This window comes from Acomys russatus, chromosome 2, assembly GCF_903995435.1.
Source record: "Acomys russatus chromosome 2, mAcoRus1.1, whole genome shotgun sequence".
NCBI lineage: Eukaryota > Metazoa > Chordata > Mammalia > Rodentia > Muridae > Acomys > Acomys russatus.
This window is the reverse complement of record NC_067138.1, coordinates 2,159,296-2,177,923: the sequence shown is the minus strand read 5'-3', so window position 1 is coordinate 2,177,923 and position 18,628 is coordinate 2,159,296. Positions and strand designations below refer to the sequence as shown.

At 48.1% G+C, this 18,628-nt stretch overlaps 1 protein-coding gene across 1 annotated transcript; it reads right to left on the bottom strand.

Annotated features, from left to right (window-relative positions):
- Positions 1-1,181: 1,181 nt before the first annotated feature.
- Positions 1,182-13,681, bottom strand: Polr1e (RNA polymerase I subunit E). Its single transcript, XM_051157540.1, has 12 exons — positions 13,511-13,681; positions 12,846-12,949; positions 10,214-10,290; positions 9,146-9,231; positions 7,374-7,432; positions 6,383-6,527; positions 5,830-5,937; positions 5,209-5,305; positions 4,206-4,339; positions 2,482-2,563; positions 1,830-1,961; positions 1,182-1,346 (listed from the first exon to the last, which is right to left on the bottom strand). The coding sequence occupies exons 1-12, from the start codon at positions 13,629-13,631 to the stop codon at positions 1,187-1,189; spliced, it is 1,305 nt and encodes a 434-aa protein (XP_051013497.1). The 5' UTR covers positions 13,632-13,681; the 3' UTR covers positions 1,182-1,186.
- Positions 13,682-18,628: the final 4,947 nt, after the last annotated feature.

Genomic DNA, 18,628 nt, shown 5'->3' with positions numbered 1-18,628 from the left:
CATGTGGAGGCCAGAAGACAACTTTGGGTAGCTCCACTGACTTTTCCCACCTCTGCTCCCCAGTGTTGGGAATATGGGTGCTGGGTTCCAAACATAGGTGTTTGTAGGACCTTTAACCATTGAGCACTCACCAACCCCACCACTGTTTTTGTTGGTGTGAGTGTGTGGAAGACAACTTGAAGGAGTTGGTTCTCCCCTTTCACCTTGGGGACCCAATGACAGGCTTCCTGCCAGCTTGTCTTAATGTCCTACGCAGTCATGGGTGCAGGACCATTGGTACTGTTAAAGACTCAAGCCTCTAGCTGCAGCTCCCCTCTCCAGACGCCAGAAACTTTATCACCAACAGCAGGCCTGTCAAGGCTTGAATCTAAAACCAAGTGAGGCCACCAAGTTGACGATCCATGCTTTCCACATTGCATTGTGTCCAGTCCCCATGCCTCTGCATGGTCTGAACAAGGAGGACCAGCTGTGGTTATCATGTCATGACTTGGCTACACCTGCGATAGTAGGCGGCTAAGTTAGATCCCACTGCCAACCCTGATGGAGCTGGGAGCCCCCCCCCCAAGCCCCACTTTTCTCACTCCTTCCCCACCTACTGCAGGGGCCTTCTAGGTCCTCCATTTGTTTGTTTTTCAAGACTGGGGTTCTCTGTGGCTCTGGCATTTTGAAACTCAACCTATAGAGCAGGCTGGCCTCAGTCTCAGGGATCCACCTGCCTCTGCCTCCCGAGTGCTGGGACTAAAGGCGCGTGTCATCACCACCTGGCTTCTAGGTCTTTATAAATTTTCATCTTTGGGGCGCACGGGGGTTCAGTCTGGTAAGATCTTTTGGTTTTAGCTTTCCCAGGCCCTCCCAAATCCTGCACATGACCCAACAAGAGAAACACCTGCCACTTCTAACCACAGAAACACTAAAGTGGGACCTGAAGGCAAGCCTGGGCCATCACTTTAATTTCTGCATAAGAGGCACAACGGGAATGCTGGCTTCTGGTGATAACAATGCTAAAGTAAGGCCTCAGGGTGTGGTGGGGCACAGGAGAGTCCCAGACAGGCCCAGGATTCACAATCCTCCCGTCTCGATTTCCTGAGTGCTTGGGTTATAGGTATGTTCCACAAGGTCCAGTCTGCTTCCTTTTTCAAAAAATAAACATGGAAGTGAACAGAAGCGGCCATGGTACAGAAAACATCTAGTTCAACTTTTTCCGCTTTGGCTGTCGGTCTGAAGTCTGAGCTGGAGGCAGTGGGATAGACAGAGTGCCCAGTCTGTGATCCTCTTCCTTGCCATCTGCAAGAGACACCTTCCTTTTGGAGATCTTCAACCTCACGGCTTTCGCTATCTCAATCATCCTAAGGAAGAAACAGAACAAATGGAAGGAGCCCTTCAGGCCTGGTGGGAGCCATGAGCACACTGCTCCCGAGCATGCCGTGCGTTCTCTGCTTCCACCCTCGCAGCACCCTAGGGCCAGGGAGAACCCCTCCCTCCTCACAGCACCTCAAAGCTCACAGGGTTATCAGAACAGAAGTTGTGGGAGGCGCAGGCCTGAAGCCCAGGCACCTGACTTGGGAGTGAGGTCTTGAGAAAGTCATTCCTTTTCTAGACCTTAGATTCTTTGGTTATTTTTTGGGAAATTAATGAAGGACAGGGAATGAATTCAATACCATGCCTTACAAAGAGAGGGCACTCGAAGTGTCTCACCAATCAATTATTCGTTCATTGAAAACTGTCTTCTGGTCCCAAGATTTTCCCATGAATCACCCTGGCCCTGTCAGCAGGGCCTCGTGCTCTGGCCCAGGCTGCTGCAGGGGGCAGCGTCACTCTACGGTGCTCACCTTTTCTCACTGAGTTTCAAGTCCCTCTGCAGCACCGTCAGGTCGATCTGGAAGTTATTTACGTGCAAGGCAAGTATGACTGCGTACGCAGTGATCTTGGCTTTCATAGAGCTCGAAATTAAGTTCTGTAAACTGCAGAGTCAGTGGAAATGTAGGAGAAATGACAGTGATTAAAGACACCAGGGCCCTCCTCTCTGCAGTCAGTGCCCCCAGTTTGGGCAAGCATGTCAGGCCACACAACCTCTTCCCTCCAAGGTGCCCAAGTCTCACAGTGAACAGTGAACCAACCCATGCTTCCCTAAGAGCCAGAGAAGGCCCTGCCCACATTTCCCCCATGTGGTGTGGTAGCAGTGCTCCCATGAAAACTCTCTGTATGAGTCTGAAGTCCTGTCTTCGAAGCCACCGCACTGGCCGCCCCTTTCTGCAGCACTGTAGTCATCAGGCTACACTTCAGGGCAGGGTGTCCCACAGCCAAAGACAAAAACAAACACTTCCAAGGGGGCCAGTGTGTGTGATGTGTGTGTCCCCAGAAACCCACCAAACGGCAGTGAACTTTTTGGCACTGGATCTCTGTGGCTATGAAACAGCACATGAGCCCCCACTATTCACTGCCACACCCATCTCTTTCTTCTTCACAGAAATAGCCCCTGACCTGCCATTGTTGTAAGTCAAGCAGGTGAATTGCTTCAGCAGCTTGGTGTTGATGATGTGAGGGATTCCGGGTCCCAGGGCACCTAGAACAGAGTCGCATTGAATCATTTTCCACACGTCCACTAGTGGGTGTGCGAGTGTAGTAATGGCTAGAACCACGTTAAGAGGAACAGGGGCCCAAGATCCAAAGACACACAGTGTTTGAGAAAGGGGTGTGAAAAGACAAAACAAACTGATGAAGACTAAGAAAACCATAAGATATTGGAAAATAAAGTAGATTGCAGACTGAGTCTGAGATGGTTCAGTGGGCAAAGATGTGTGCTGCCAAGTTCCACCCCAGGATTCACATGGTAGAGACCTGATGCCCAAACTGTCCTCTGAGCACAGACGCATTAGGTAGGCACTCCCCACAACTACCCACAAATAAACAAGCAAGTGGAGGGTGGAAAGAGAGACAGGAAAACAAAGCCTGAGAACTGAGCAGGTTCCACACCTCCATCCTTGGTGCCTTTTCACAGTGACAGTGACAGACACTGCTGAAAACCCCAGGTGTCTCCTGCTGGGTTTCCAGCTCTGGGTGGGTAAAAGTATGTGACCTCCACATTTGGTCCTGGAAACTAAGAATCTTGAGTGTTTCTGTTTTGTTTTGTTGGTTCTCCCGTTCTGTAGCTGTTGCTGTCCTGGAACTCACTCTGTAGACCAGGCTGGCCTTGAACACAGGGATCTACCTGTCTTCGCTTCCTGAGCGCTGGGATTAAAGGCATGTGCTACTTCCACATGGCAGAACTGGAATTTCTAACATTACAAACTGACTTTGAGGCCAGCCTGATCTACAAAAAAAGAGTTCCAGGATAGCCAGGGCTACACAGAGAAATCCTGTCTCGAAAAAACAAGCAAACAAACAAACAATTACAAACTGACTTTCTCAGTCTAAAATAAACTGTTACAACAATACTCCCTCTTCCCTGCCACTGCCAAAAAAAGGAGGCGAAGGAGGAAAATGCCAAGCACATACCTTTGTTTTGTTGTGTTTGGCTTTTTGAGACAGTATTTCTGTTTTAGCTCTGGCTGTCCTGGAACTCACTCTGTAGACCAGGCTGGCCTTGAACTCACAGAGATCCACCTGCCTTTGCTCCTGAGTGATGGGATTAAAGGCCTGCACCACCACTGCCCAGCCTAGCACGCATCTTTTTTTTTTTTCTAGCACACATCTTTAATCCCAGCAGTTGGGAGGCAGAAGCAGGCGCATCTCTCGGAGTTTGAGGCCAGCCTGGTTTACAAAGCGAGTCCAGGACAGCTAAGGCTACGCAGAGAGACCTTGTCTTGAAAAACCAAAGAAAAAAAGGAAACAAAAACAGCCTTCACAAGCTCTTCCCAAGCAAAGCCCTGCTTGTTCTGTAAGTGATGTCTGTGCTAATAGCTTCCCTTAAATTGCTCACTTCATTTGACCTGGATACTGTGCTTTCCCTAACAAAAAAGAAGCGGTGAATGTGCTCTCAGAAGCCCCATCTGCCCTGTCCCCATTTCTAGAATAATAAAAGAAAGAAATGCAGAGAGAAGAGAGTCCTGTGAGGCCCAGGCAGGCAGTGGAAGCTGGAGGAAGGGCAGGCTACACAGAGAGGGCCTGGACAGACATCCCTGGAGATGATGTGGGAACTACCGACAGGTGACTGGCTGGCTGCAAATCACTGGGCCAGAACGCCAGGTGGGGGCTGGGAGGCTTACTTTTCCCCCTGATCACTTTCTGAGCTCGGAATCTGATGAGGACGTCTAGGAACCAGATTCTTCGGGCTTGCCGGTCTCGACTCGCCTCATCTGATGGCAAAGACTTCAGCATCTCTATGATGAAGGAGCCGTGGCTAAAACAAGGAAGGGAAACAGCAGCATGTGAGGGGAAAGCAGGCTGTCAGAGCCAGCCTGGCACGTTGTCCCCATGCCCTCCATATATCCTGAGCACGCTGGTTGGGGAGAGGAGCCCCATCAGGGTGCACAGGGTTTGACCGACAGACTCCACCACACTGAGTAAGGCCGAACGGCAATACAGGATGATTCCTCAAATCAACATAAGGTCGCCACATGCACCCACACACAACCACAACCACACATACACACACACAAATGCACAATCAAAAACACCTAAGAGTAGGGCTGGAGAGATGGCTCAGCAGTTAAGAGCACCTGCTGCTTTTACAAAGGAACCTAGTTTGTTTCCTAGCACTCACACTAGGCCAGTCACAGCTGCTGTAACTATAGATCTAGGGATCCAATGACATCTTCTACTGGCACTCATACTCATGTCACATAGACACATACATAATCTTAGGAAAGAAAGGAATAATTAGAAGAAAAGGCTCAGAGCTAAGACATAATCTCATCACCATTTAAAAAACAAAGCTGTTTTAATGGCAAAAGAGGGCTAATCTCTATGTTATTTAAAATAAATACATACTACTTGGACTTGGTTTTAGAAGAATTTGGGAGTGCGTGGTCACAGACGCTTCCACCCTGGGTAGCACCCATGCCCGTGCCAGCCTCTGGGCATCACTAGTGACAATCAGCATCAACAAGCAGTGGGATCCAGGGCTAGCTGTGGTCCCAAGCCCCGGATCACAGACACCCCCACTGACAGCACAAGGTGCTACTGTGTGCGTGGGATTAGCAAGGTCTTGCTTTATACTGACTGCTGCCTCCCATCATGATGCACACAAGCCCGTCTGCCCACGAGTACCTGTTCTCTTCCACCATCTTCAGTATGTCTTCTGATGTGACCTTTCTGAACGCTTCAGATGGGCTCCCAAGAGCCTCGTACTCCGCTGGGGACAGAACTGGTGGCAGGTCAAGAACATAACTGGCCAAAATGGAAACCCAACAAGCTGAGTCGTCCCATAGGGCCCCCCAGATAGGAATGCTAATGCTAGCTGAGGAAGCAGGGTGGAGCTCAGGGACCGGACGGACTCTCAGTCCCTACCAGAGGTCACTTCCTACCTGGACTGCTCCCCACTTCTCATCCTTATCAGAGTCTGTGGGCATCCTCCAGGTCGCCAGACCCACAGAGCAGTGAAGTTGTAGGCTGCAACCCTCCTTTCAGTATGTCTGCTCTGGCCTGTGACGCCTGCCAGCTGTGTGTGGGAATTGACCCCCAACAGGGCCAAGCTGTGCCCGCTTGTCCTGTGGGCCAAGGAAGCCTAACCCATCCACCTCTTGCTGACAGCACTGGGACGTGGGAAAAGGTTTGGATGTCGCATTTATTAACATCACAGGCCATGACTGCCCTTACACAGCCTGGCTCTGCCAACCCATACAAACATCACAGCCTGCACATCAGGCACTTTTTCAACGGCAAGGATACTGTCTTCAAATCTGTACACGTCTTCAGGCTTGGTTGCGTCATCGTAGCAGGGAGGAAGGTAGTGGGAGTCATCTTGCAAGTCATCCTGCATGGCGTCATTGACCAGAGCTTTCAGTGAAGGGAAATGAATGTCAGTGTCACCCTGTCTGGTTTCAGGCTCCTCGACAACCCTATGCAGTGCAGACCCAGAACTCGGATCTGAGCATCTGCCAAGATCTGAACTGCCCATAAGGCCAATGGTCCTCGAGTCACAGCCATGGAGAAGATGCCTACAATGTGTTTGCCCTCTAGTAACCCAGATCAGAGTTAAAGAGATGCGTGCTAGTAAATACTGCACAACACCGGAGAAGCTACAGCCCTGACTGAGAGCAGGGCTTGCCCAGGACCCGTCCTGTGCCTGTCTCTTCCCCTTGACTGAGGACAAGACAGTGTCCCGTGTTTCTCATGCTTCCAGAGTCATTCCTGAGACGGCTTTCAGCAAGAAGCAGTCCAGCCGTAAGGCCCGCCACTTGCTTCTGTGATAGACCTCAAGCCTTTACCCCTAAGTTCTTACCGGCCACCCCCTTCATATCAATGATGTTCTCTGCAGCCTTAGCTACTGTGAGATGCAAAGACTCGCTGCCAACTTTGTTCATCCTCCTGGAATTCAGGGACCGCTTCTGCTTGGTGCTTCCGAAGGCTTCGATGCAAGAATCCAACTGTGTAAGGAACAAGCCCAGTCATTGAGGCTAGGCAGGCAGCTCAGCTGCACCAGCTGCGGAAACACAAGCAAGCTCTGCGCTCCGAGCCCGGATTACGTCACCTGCCCATCAGGCTGAGTCCTTTCTCATGACTGCCCACCTTCCAGCACTGCTCCACATCAACACTGAGGCTTGCTGTACTGCCTCTCCATTTACAAATTGATAGTTTTCTATCAGTACAAAAAGACGACTTGGGGCTGAAGAGATGGCTCAGGAGTTAAAAGCACGGTCTGTTCTTCCAGATGGTCCTGAGTTCAATTCCCAGCAACCACATGGTGGCTCACAACCATCTATAATGTGATCTGATGCCCTCTTCTGGTGTACATGAAGATAGCTTTCTCATATACATAAAATAAATAAATAAATCTTTAAAAAAAAAAAAAAAGACGACTTGATCAGAATTAGGGCCTACCAATTCTGCATCAGTAGCAGGCACTGTTAATAAACCACTCTCTCTCCCCAACCAACCAGAGTTGTCTTCTGTTTTCAGAGGTACAGGCAGCATGGAGAAGTCAACCTACCGCCCTGGGTGAGATGACCTCTCTAAAGCAGCCTCTTACATTTGTGTGAGTTGCCAGGCATAACAAATCCTAAGCCGTTTTCTGCTTTACTCTGGCAGCCTACAGAACAGGGTGCAAATCCTGACAGTCGCTGTGTTCACCTGGCCAAGGCGGCAGCAGGTAGCAACCGTGCAGAGAACCACAGGCCGACTGAGCCGGAGCAGCCAGTGAGGCCCAAGTTCAGGGCACTGTTACACTGATGGGGCAGGCAGGCCCAGAAGGGACTTCCTTAACTGTCACTCACCTTCTCCCTGAAAGTCTTGTTCTGATTCTCCAGAGGAAGTTCGTGCTTAACAGCATCTTCTACAGAAACAAGAACAGGAAGAGAGCACACTGTGAGGCTCACAGATGTGTGTTTTACTGTTTGGATTTTGTAAACACTATGCTGCCCAAGCTGGTCTTAAACTCATGAGCTCAACTGATGGCCTGGTCTCAACCCAAGCTGGGGCGCTGCAGGCACCAGCCACTGTGCTCAGCTCTGCAAAGCCTTACAAGTATTAATAGTGCTTAGTATTGATTTAGCCTTAGGCCAAGGAAAACAGATTTGCCTAACACGAGTGTACACTGGGAACACTGAATGTCCACCTCAGTGCGCAGGGAAGAGAACTGGGGAACAGGTGTCCTCTGCTCCAGCCTTTAACTCATAAACAAGGGAGAGTGAAACCTGAAGGCACGCTGACTGGCCCAAGCACTTTTCCAGGAAGGCTAGAGAGGAGCAGACACCAAATCCTGGGCTCTTCCTAAGTAGATTTGCTTTGCTGACCAAAGACTGGAAGGCAGGCGAAACCATGAGGCAGATTTTCACAAGACACTTCCCAGCCTTCCAGAAGGTTCAGGCAGTGGGCAGTATAACCGAGCCAGCAAGAACAAAAGCTGTGCAATGGCCTTGCTGAGTTAACTCAGCAGCAGGCCACCTGACCCAGCTAGGTTCCAACACTGGCTAAAAGGGCTAACAGTACGGATGAAGTAATTATGTGGGGCTTATCAAAGGTGTTCAGAATAGTGGCAAGCACACAGAAGGACACAAAATGAAAGCTGAGCATAAGCTAGTCAGAACAAGCCAGAACTTACAAATTACTTATACACAACACATATGTATCATCAAAAGTCAAAAGCTTCAGAGTCGCAGAGAAGACCCAACAGTTCAGAGCACTTCCTGCTCTTGTGAGAAGAGCCAAGCGCAGTTCCCAGCACCCACACGGAGGCTAACAGCCACGTGTAACTGCACATCCAGAGGACGCAGTGCCCTCTCCTGGCCTCCATGAGCACATGTTTGTGTTGCACAGACACACATGCAGACAATACACCATATACAAAAATAATAAAGCATTAAAAAAAAAAGAATTCTAACTCTGATGACCTACGTTCCCATATCTGGATCTGAATGCTGAAAGGAAAAAAAAAAACCAACTAGCTTGGACCGGACTGCGACCACCACACATGCACTGTGGTGGTATACACACACATGCACAATAACAAATAAATGTGATAAAAAATTACATTTCCATTGGGGTTTAGGAAGTCCTATTATGGCTAAGGATAATCTATTTGCCTGGTGGACACAAAGTTCTGAGTTCACACCCCTCACAATATAAACCTGTATCTGTACCATCAGCACTCAGGAGGCAAAGGCAGGAGGAAGTTCAGCGTCATCCGCAGCTACCCAGCAGATTCAAGGGCAGCCTGGACTGCAGGAGACCTTGTCTCAAAATGGTATGTTGCAGGGGAACCCATTTAGAAACAAATTACAAATGCATGTTAGAAAACAAAAATGAGGGCCTGACGGTGGTGGCGCATACCTTTAATCCCAGCACTTAGGAGGCAGAGGCAGGTGGTTCGCTGTGAGTTTGAGGCCAGCTTGGTCTACAAAGTGAGTCCAGGACTGCCAGGGCTCTGTTACTCTGACAGAGAAACCTTGTCTTGGAAAAAAAAAAAAAAGAAGAAAAGAAAACAAAAATGAACTCGCCCAACAAACCCAAACTACACAGCCTTTAAGTAAATCATGTCTGCATCTACCAGCAAACAGTGGCTGCATGTTGAATAATTCAGCATCGTACACTTCCATCTGGCCAGAAGTCTTATTCAGAATTCCCACGAAGTGTCTGAGCAAAAAGAAAGAACACCACAGGTTACTCAGAAGGCATTGCTTACACATTCCCTTCTTCCCGTTTACAAGTTCCCAGCTTCCTTCTGCCAGAAGAAGGCATCCACCTGCTCACATATAACAAGAATTTCTAAGTGGAGAGGGAACAGTGGGATTAAAAAACAAGCCGGTTAAGCCGGGCATGGTGGCGCATGCCTTTGATCTCAGCCCTCAGGAGGTAGAGGCAGGTGGATCGCTGTGAGTTCGAGGTCAGCCTGGTCTACAAAGTGAGTCCAGGACAGCCAAGGCTACACAGAGAGACCCTGTCTCAAAAAAAAAAAAAAAAAGCCGGTTCACATTTAGAACCACTGCGACCCCTTCTGAGGTAATAATCTAGAATTTAACTAGAATTTTGGCACGCACTAACTTTATGGAGATAGATATAAGTAAAAATTTGTTCCACCTGGGGAGAGAGCAGTCTGAAGCAGGCCACTGATGTAAGGGTGCATTAGGATTTGGCCCATGTGCCCAACATGGTTCACTGTCATGCCGTGGGACTTTACACTGCGTCAGCCCTGTGAATTAGACTGGACATGCTGTTCTACAGAAGATGCCGGAAGTGAGTGAAGGGCAAAGCTGCCAAAGCCATTCACGTCACCAGGGACACTTTGTTCAGACCCAGAGCCCTGAAGATACCAAATCCTCTTGTCCCAGGGCAAACCTGAGGCAAGCTCTGACCAATTCATCACACATTCTATGTTAGCAGACAGAGCTGTCTTTTAGGCTTTGACAGTCATAAATAATGCCATAAATAAAGGAGGTCTTTATGACCTTAACAGACGCAAGTCACCTGTTCATTTCTAGGGGTGCCGAACCCTGGTGTAAGAAACTTGTGAATCTAGAAACACAGGGTTAACCTGCAGATCCCTCTCCAACTACCCCGAAATAAAGACTGAAGGTAGTGGTGGCACATTCACCTGTCACTGCCCAGTTGTCATTACCTGCAAAGTGTGTTACACTTGAGGGTGTCAGTCCCAAAATTGTTTCCAACATAGGAGAGCCTATCTGTTTCGGCTGCCTGAAAAAACGAGAGGGCTCCATTAGCAACCAGTGTTGAGGGGCCAGGAGCCCGGCTGCTTTTGACATGTACAGAAGCCCTAGACTCCAGGATCACAATGTATCAGCCTTGGTTACCCTCTAGATGATACAGCCCATCATATCTACAAGAATCCAAGGTGTCTCTGGGGACAAGGCAAGAAAACTTTGGAAAGGGAACCCCAGATACCATAAGGAAGCTTCAAAGTGATAGGTACAGTCCTTGGAGGGCGTGACACACAGGACTGCATGAAATTAAAAAACTTCTGCACAGCAAAAGAAATACTACCCAGCCTACGGAAAGAGACAAAGCTTTGCCAAGTGTTAACAGAATTATTCAAACAACGGATTAATATATACAACATATAAAGAACTGTAAAAATTAATTTTAAAAACTCAAGTAATCTAATCAACAAGTAGGCTGATAAGCTGAACAGAGAGTTGGCAAAATAAATAATGCAAACTGCCAATAAATATTTGAAAATTCTTCAACACCTTTAGCCATCAGAAAACTGCAAACTGAAACTGCTTTGATGCCTGCTAAGTTGGCCCAGTGGCTTTTTTTTTTTTTTTTAATGTGTGGTCCAGATGATGACCTGAGTTAGATGGGCAGAACCGATTCCCTAAGTTGTCCCTCCTCCCTGCCTCCCCCCCAACACACACTAAACTTTAAAAATACAAAAACAAAAAATCTGCTTTGAGGACTAGCAAGACGGCTCAGTGAATAAAGGTCATTGCTGCTGAATCTGATGACCTGGGTTCAACCCCCAGAATCCATGTGTTAGGCAGAAACTGACTCCCCCCAAGTTGTCCTCTGACCTCTAAATGTGCACCACAGCATCTGTGCACCTCCTCCCTCCTCAAACACACACAAATAAATGTGTTCAAAATCTGCTTTGAAATCCCATCACACCTCAGTCACAATGGCCACTACCAAGAAAACAACCAACAACAAATGCTGGCAAAGATGTGGGGAAAAAACCGTATTCACTGCTGGTGGGAGTGTAAACTATTGCTTTAACAATGGAAGTCAGTGTGGAGATTCCTCAAAAACTAAAAGTGGAACTGTCATATGAGGCATACACCCAAAGGACTCTTCAGTCAGCACATTGTATACAATACTTCTAAAACCAAGTTCACAATAGCCTGGACTCTCATCAACAAAAAAACAGATAAAGAAAATGTGATATATATACACACAATAGAATGTTTTTCAATCATAAAAAAATCATGAATTGGTGGGAAAATGGATAATTATTAAATTAAATGAATAGGACTTAGAAAAACAAAAAATTTTTCCTATATGCAGAATTTAGATTTATTTAATCCCAGCACTTGGGAGGCAGAGTCAGACAGATTGCTGAGTTCAAGGCCAGTCTGGTCTACAAATTGAGTCCAGGACCAGCCAAGGCTATCACAGAGAGACAGTACGCATGCGCACACATTCAGGACAGGGAAATAGAAAGGAACCATGAAAAAAAGAGTGGCAGAGAAGGGGAAACAAGCGAGGGTAATATAACGTGTGTAATGAGATACTTAGGTGTTGGGGTGTTCTGCCGGGACGCGTGTCTGTGCGCCCTGGTTACACAATGCCAATAGAAGACCTTTCTGACATTAGCTCTTCCTATAGCCCCAGGGCCACTAGGACTTCTAACCACAGCCAAGCTTTTCTTCTATTTTTTACTTTGGGCACCAAACCTCAGCTGTCAAATCAACCCCCACCATGCGCCTTTCCCAGGAAGGATTCAGAAAAGCAGAGAGTTCTTTTTCTACTGTGTTCCCTAGGCCCTAAACACCCCCTTAGGCCCCAGGCTTTGTCTACTGTGTACTACTTGGTGAGTTTGCATCTCCAGAAAACAGATGTTCTTAACCCTGGCATCTACTTGATAGAGACCAGAGATGCTACTAAGTCTCCTGTGGAGCCAGGCGGTGGATGAGTTCCAGGGCAGCCTGGGCTACACAGAGAAACGCTGCCTCAGAAAACAACAGAAAAGGCATCTGCTCTAGGGTCAGGAGTGCTGGCTTGCCAGCGCCCACAAGGTGGCTCACAACCAGCTGTAATTCCAGTTCTAGGGGACCCAACACCCACTTCTATCTTCCAGCAGCTACACACACGGTACATAGACAGAGCTGCCATCTCATTAGGTGCTTCCTGAGCCTGCTACAGGAGGACATGGTGAAGAGTCAAGAAGTTCATGTTGGAGAAAAAAAATAAATAAATATATGAAGCTGGGAGGAGCTCCTGGTGCGTGCCTTTAATCCCAGCACTAGGGAGGCAGAGACAGGTGCATCTCTGAGTTGGAGGCCAGCCAGCTAGGTCTACATAGCCAGGGCTACCCAAAGAAACCCTGTCTCAAAAGATAAAACCCAAATATGTGAAAAGTTATCAGTTCACCCAAAATCTCGCTCTCAATGGAGCCATGGGCCCATTTGTCCCACAGTCCCTCATTTTCTCCTCTTAGGCCCTGCCATATCTGCCCACACCAAATACCTTCTGCGGCCTGCAGAGCCCAGACACCCTGTACCCGCAGCACTCACCAGGATCCGATGATTCCTCACCCTGGGGTTTGCCAAGTCGTTGCGGTTGTACAAGGTGAATCGCACGTTGCCTGGATTCTGCAGCCTCCCATTGGAGAACTGGACTGTAAGTGTGTAACCCAAGAGTGAAATGAGAACAGGACCACCAGGTTGTAGCGGGGAAGAACTGCATTGTGGTTTGGAGCCTGCAGTAAGGGCAAGGGAGCTCATGCCCGACTTTTAGGGGGAATGAAGGAAGTCCTGGTCCAGGTCTAAAGAGGAAGATGGGAGAGGGGAGCGGAGGGGAGCGGAGGGGAGGGGAGGGGAGGGGAGGCAGGGGAGGGGAGTGAGGGAGGGGAGGGGAGGAGGGGGGAGGGGAGGCAGGGGAGGGGAGGTTACCTCTGGGCAGACGTTGTGACAAAAGAAAATGTCTGGGATGTCAGTAACTGGCAGGAGAGGGAACTCTACTCCGTAGAGGGGGGGAAAGGGCGAAGGAGAGACCTGGTAAGATGGCAGGTCTCGGGCACTGCTCTGAAAAGTGTCCTCGCATAGCTGTTAAGTGATGACAGATGAATGGGGGCGCGGGGGGGGGGAGGGGACGGCAGGAGCCCAGTCGCAGCTCCAGGCATTGGGCAGGAGGGCTACGCAGACGGAAGGGAATTCTGCTCCGGTCCCGCAGTCCTTACCCAGCACAGCTTTTTGCCGGTCGCCAGGCTCTCCACAGTACAGCCACCTTGCACTCTGTAGCACCTCTGTCTCCGCGTCTCCAGTCTGGCCATCCAGCCCAGGAGACACAAGGGTATCCATGAGCTCGCCGGTTCACACGCGGGATCACTAACCGGAAGTGACGTTCTGGGTCTCGCCCAGTGCACTCAAGCAGTGCGAACACGCCCCGCGCGTGGTGGCGCTTTGTTTCCGCCCATCTTTGGCTCCGCCCCCCGAAGACCACCCGCCCTTGTGGCGCTCCCAGGTGAGCGGCAGCTTTGCTTTTGTGATGTACTGCTCACCACAGGCTCTAAGCTATGGAGCCAATCAGTCATAGGCCAGAATCTCCAAAACTGTGAACCAAAGTAAAAGAAACCGCTCCTCTTTGTGAGCTGTCTTCATTTTGTGTTGTTGTTTTAGACAGGCTATCACCCTGTGTGTAATCCTGGCTGCCCTGGAACTCACTCTGTAAACCAGACTGGCCTCAAATTCAGAGATCCGATGCCCAGCTTTGCCTCACATATTTTGTTACCGAGATAGAAAAAAAAAACTGACTAATGTATGGCCTCTCCCTGAGTAATTTCAATACAGGCACGTAAATAAGAAAACTAACATTGATATAACCATACAGTCCTCCCATAGTATTCAAATTCACCAACTGTCTCTACAGCTAAAAGAGCCTGTCAAAGATCCTGTTGCAGCCCTAAATTACGCCTTCCACTTATGATCCCAGAATTTGAGACCAGGACTGCCGTGCATTTGAGGCCAGTTTGGGCTCAAGTAATAACTGTCACATATACACAAACAGTGCTTTGCTTTTAGCTGTCACAACCCTTTGTCTGGCTGGAAGGTTACTTTCTTTGACCCTGCCCAATGATTTTCTTCATTGTTTCCGGAAAGAAAACCGTTGACCTTTTCCATACTAATCTTATTTGAAGTTGATAACAAATGTTGGAAGCTAATTAGAATCATTTCCTTTTTAAGTTGTTTATTTATTTGGTTCTCTAGAAGGAATGTGCCACCACCTGTTCTTTGGGTGACCAAGTATGAAATAAGGAAGAAGAGCCGAGGTCCCGTGTTCTCTTGGGCCCAGCCTATCTGCAAACTCCACCTGCTCCAGAATACCTGAGGGCAGCTGAACTCCTCCTCATCCTCCTGCCAAGAGCACGCACCATCACACCCAGCCAGAGTGCTTGTTTCTTTTCTTTCATTTCTGCACCTTCGAAGTCCCGTAAAAATGGAGACTCTCAATAAACGTCAAGTGAAAGAGCTGGCAAGATAGCTCAGTGGATAAAAGCACTTGCCACCAAGCTTGGTGGCCTTCCCAGGACCCACCTGGTGCAAGAAGAGAGTTTACATGGTAGCACAGATAATAAATAAATAAATGTAAAATCAATAACCATTGAACAAATGTATGAAAGGGTAGGTAATAGGTCAGAATAAGTCACTAATGCTTGGAGTGTTGGGCAGGGAGTGCATCACAGAGGCACCTAGGAATGTTCTTGAAATCGCTTAGTATAGGGTTTCTGTTATATACATAACAGACACTATGGGAACGTCTGCTGGTTAAATGAAAATGAATAGGGGCCGGAGAGATGGCTCAGCGGTGAAAAGCACTGTGTGCTCTCCCCCAGATCCTGAGTTCAATTCCCAGCAACCACATGGTAGCTCACAACCATCTGTACCCGATGCCCTTTTCTGGCCCGCAGGTGTACATGCAGATGGAGCACTTATATACAATAAATAAACAAAAATTTTAAAATGAAAATGAGCAGCTATAGCAAAGAGTTGCCAAAGAAGACTGAAGCGTAAGCAATCAAATGCAGTTCTTGAGGTGGATGTCTCCACCCCTCTCTAACGTAGGGCCGCTACAGCCTTGCTACTCGAAGTGCGGTGGCCTTGGAAACGGCAACATCATTACTTGGGGTCCGCTGGATCTTCTGACTGGAAATCGGCATGGGATCCGGCATAGTTGAAGAGCAGAGTTGAAGGGCGGAAGCCCTGTTACCCTAGCATGAGCCCTCTTCGCAGCAGCCGTGCCAGTACGGCACAGTCACTGAGAGTCCTCTGCGTGGGCTGCTTTGTCACTGTGGGAGAGTGAGGATCCTCAGAATTACCACAGGCGCGAAAGAATTCAAAAGAACAATTCTGCCCAGGAACGGAAGTATTACACATGGGGCGGCTAGGTCAGAAATGTAGTATCCCCCCAATGTTGTTTAAGCGGTTAACAGTCACTCGAAACGCCCAGGCAACGAATGCACGTGCGTTTATTAAATGACAGGATGGTGGAACCTTTCTTTCTTTCTATTTTTCATTTTTATTAATTATTATTACTATTATTTTTTTCTTTTCTTTTCTTTTCTTTTCTTTTCTTTTCTTTTTTTTTTTTTTGGTTTTTTGAGACAGGCTTCTCTGTGTAACAGCTCTGGCTGTCCTGGAACTCACTCTGTAGACCAGGCTGACCTCTAACTCACAGAGATCTGCCTGCCTCCTGAGTGCTGGGATTAAAGGCATGTGCCACCTCGCCCGGCTGGAACTTTTTTTTCAAGTAGCAATCTAAAATCAAAAATTTACACTGGCCTCTTTTGGATTAGAAGCATGGATTGGTTACTAAGAGTAGGCAGAATTCACCACAAGAATCTTTAGTTCTTAAATTCAGTTTGGAGATTCAGAGTCATCTGGAAGTCTCTTGGCGTGCTTTTAAGAAAAGGAGACTGGCCGGGCGTGGTGGCGCACGCCTTTAATCCCAGCACTCGGGAGGCAGAGGCAGGCTGATCGCTGTGAGTTCGAGGCCAGCCTGGACTACAAAGCGAGTCCAGGACAGCCAACCCTGTCTCGAAAAACCAAAAAAAAAAAAAGAGAAAAGAAAAAGAAAAGAAGACTGGGCTTGGTGGCGCACTCCTCTAATCCCAGCACTCCGGAGGCAGAGGCAGGAGGGATAGCTGTGAGTTCAAGGCCAACTTGGTCTACAAAGAGAGTCCAGGACAGCCAAGTCTAAGACAGAGAAACCCTGTCTCGAAGAAAAAAGAAAAAAAGAAAGAAAGAAGAAAAGAAAAAAAAAAAAAAGGGAAATTGACTTTTAAATCGGTGGGTGGTGCTGAAAGTGTCTCCTTTTCCAAGACGACATCTCCCTCTGCTGGTGTTTCAGGATATCGCTAATGAAGGCAGAATGGAAGGGAGAGCCTGGTGTGCAGTGATTATTACCCAGAGCTCCAAAACGACTCACGTTATTTCTCCTCTTCTTTCCTTTCACTTCTACCTCTCTTTTTCTTGCCTCCTTTTCTTCTGTGCTGCTCACTCTCCTGTCTTCTCCTCTATCCTTCCATTTCTCTTCTGTATCACTCGTGCAGGCCGCAAGAACACCTAGAGACACAGCTACGAAAGGCTGAGTTCAGAGCACACAGGGTTTTGTTTTGTTTTCATTGCACGGAGCTAAATCTACTGCAGCTTCAACCTGTAACTCGAGTTCCGATCTTCAGAGCCATGGAGAGACTAACCAATTTCTCTGCCAGAGCCTTGCAAAAATCTCCCTCCTTTTCTTTGTCTTCTTCCTCCTTTCCACCTCCTCCTTCTCCTCCCCCTCTTGCCCCTCCCCTCCCCCCTCCATCCTCCTCCTCTCCCCCTCCTCCTCCTCCCCCTCCTCCTTGTCCTTCTTCCATGCTTTCCAGTCACTTGCTTCAGCAGTTCCTTCCAAGTTCTCAGCTGTTTCTCACACACCAACACTTGTCATTCTTTTGTTTTGTTTTTCGAGACAGGGTCTCTCTGTGTAGCCCTGGCTGTCCTAGACTCACTTTGTAGACTAGGCTGGCCTCGAACTCACAGCAATCCGCCTGCCTCTGCCTCCCGAGCGCTGGGATTAAAGGTGTGCGCAGCTGCCGCCGCCGCCGCCTCCACCTCCACCACCACCACCACACCACCACCAGGCTGTCGTTCTTTTTTCATCCTGGTTACCTCTGTGAGCCATATGGCAATATACCTAGAGCTGATGTCACACGTGCATTGGTACCCATCTCTGGGATAGGCAGCACAGAGCTGAGTCTATCCTCAACCTCCTGCACTACATGCCACTGTGTGCACTTATTTGTTTGTTTGTTTGTTTGTTTGTTTATTTATAGGTAGAGTCTTGGTATATGCTGCTGGCTGGCCTAGGATGCACTACATAGACCAGGCTGGCCTCTAATTTGAGGCAATAGTACCCCTCTATCATCTAATAGTTGTCTAATTGTGTTCATTTCTACGTATTTACATTTCTTCATTAACTTTGTTGATAGCAGTAAGCAAACTTCAGTTTTCTTTGACAGGTCCTTCTACTCACTGAGTAGCTGAGGTTAGCTCAGAACTTGAGCTCACCTTGCCTCTTGTGCTAAGAATCAGGATATAGGTGTGTAACCATACATGTAACTAATAACAGGTGACTTTGCTCTGTCAAGTCACAACATTCTTGCACTATTCTTTAATAAAAACAAGGATTCAGGGCCAGTGAGGTGGCTCAGCGGGAAAAGGCACTGACTGGGAAAGCTTGATGTTGCAGGATATTTGATCCCACTGTGATACCAGAGATCGTGAACTGTAAAAACCTGTCTTTCATCTCTGAGATCGTGAACTGTAAAAACCTGTCTTTCATCTCTGAGATTATGAACTGTAAAAACCTGTCTTTTGTGCAGTGGGTGAGCCCAAACATACACCTTTAATACAAAAATTTGTTTATTGTAAACAGGTATTAAGATGTGGTTCAGCCAACCCTAGCACACACCTTTAATCCAAGAGCTTTCTGCACACAAGATTTAATACAGTTAACGCTAGGACAAGAGGTGGAGCAAGAAGCCAGCTGACAGGGATTGAAGAGTGAGAGGGACTTTTTCGCTGAGGAATATTTAGAAGTAGAAGGAGCTTTTTAGCTTTTAGCTCTATAGCTCTTTAGCTCTTCCCCTCCTTGGCCTTTGACTCATTGGGGTTTTGGAGCTTTGAGCTAGCAAGCCTCTGGCCTTGGGTTTTTTGGCCTTTTCCTTCTGGGCAGTCAGTTGACCTAGTGAGCCTTTTGGGCCTTTTCTATTAGGTCGTGAGATAAATAGGAGGGTCAGCTGGGTGATTTCTCTGTT

Coding starts and splice junctions, on each gene's coding strand:
- Polr1e (XM_051157540.1), bottom strand. CDS start 13,631: ATGGATACCCTTGTGTCTCCTGGGCTGGATGGCCAGACTGGAGACGCG. Junction 12,950..13,510: donor CCGGCAAAAAGCTGTGCTGG/GTAAGGACTGCG, acceptor ACACACTTACAG/TCCAGTTCTCCAATGGGAGG. Junction 6,528..7,373: donor ACAAGACTTTCAGGGAGAAG/GTGAGTGACAGT, acceptor TTCCTTACACAG/TTGGATTCTTGCATCGAAGC.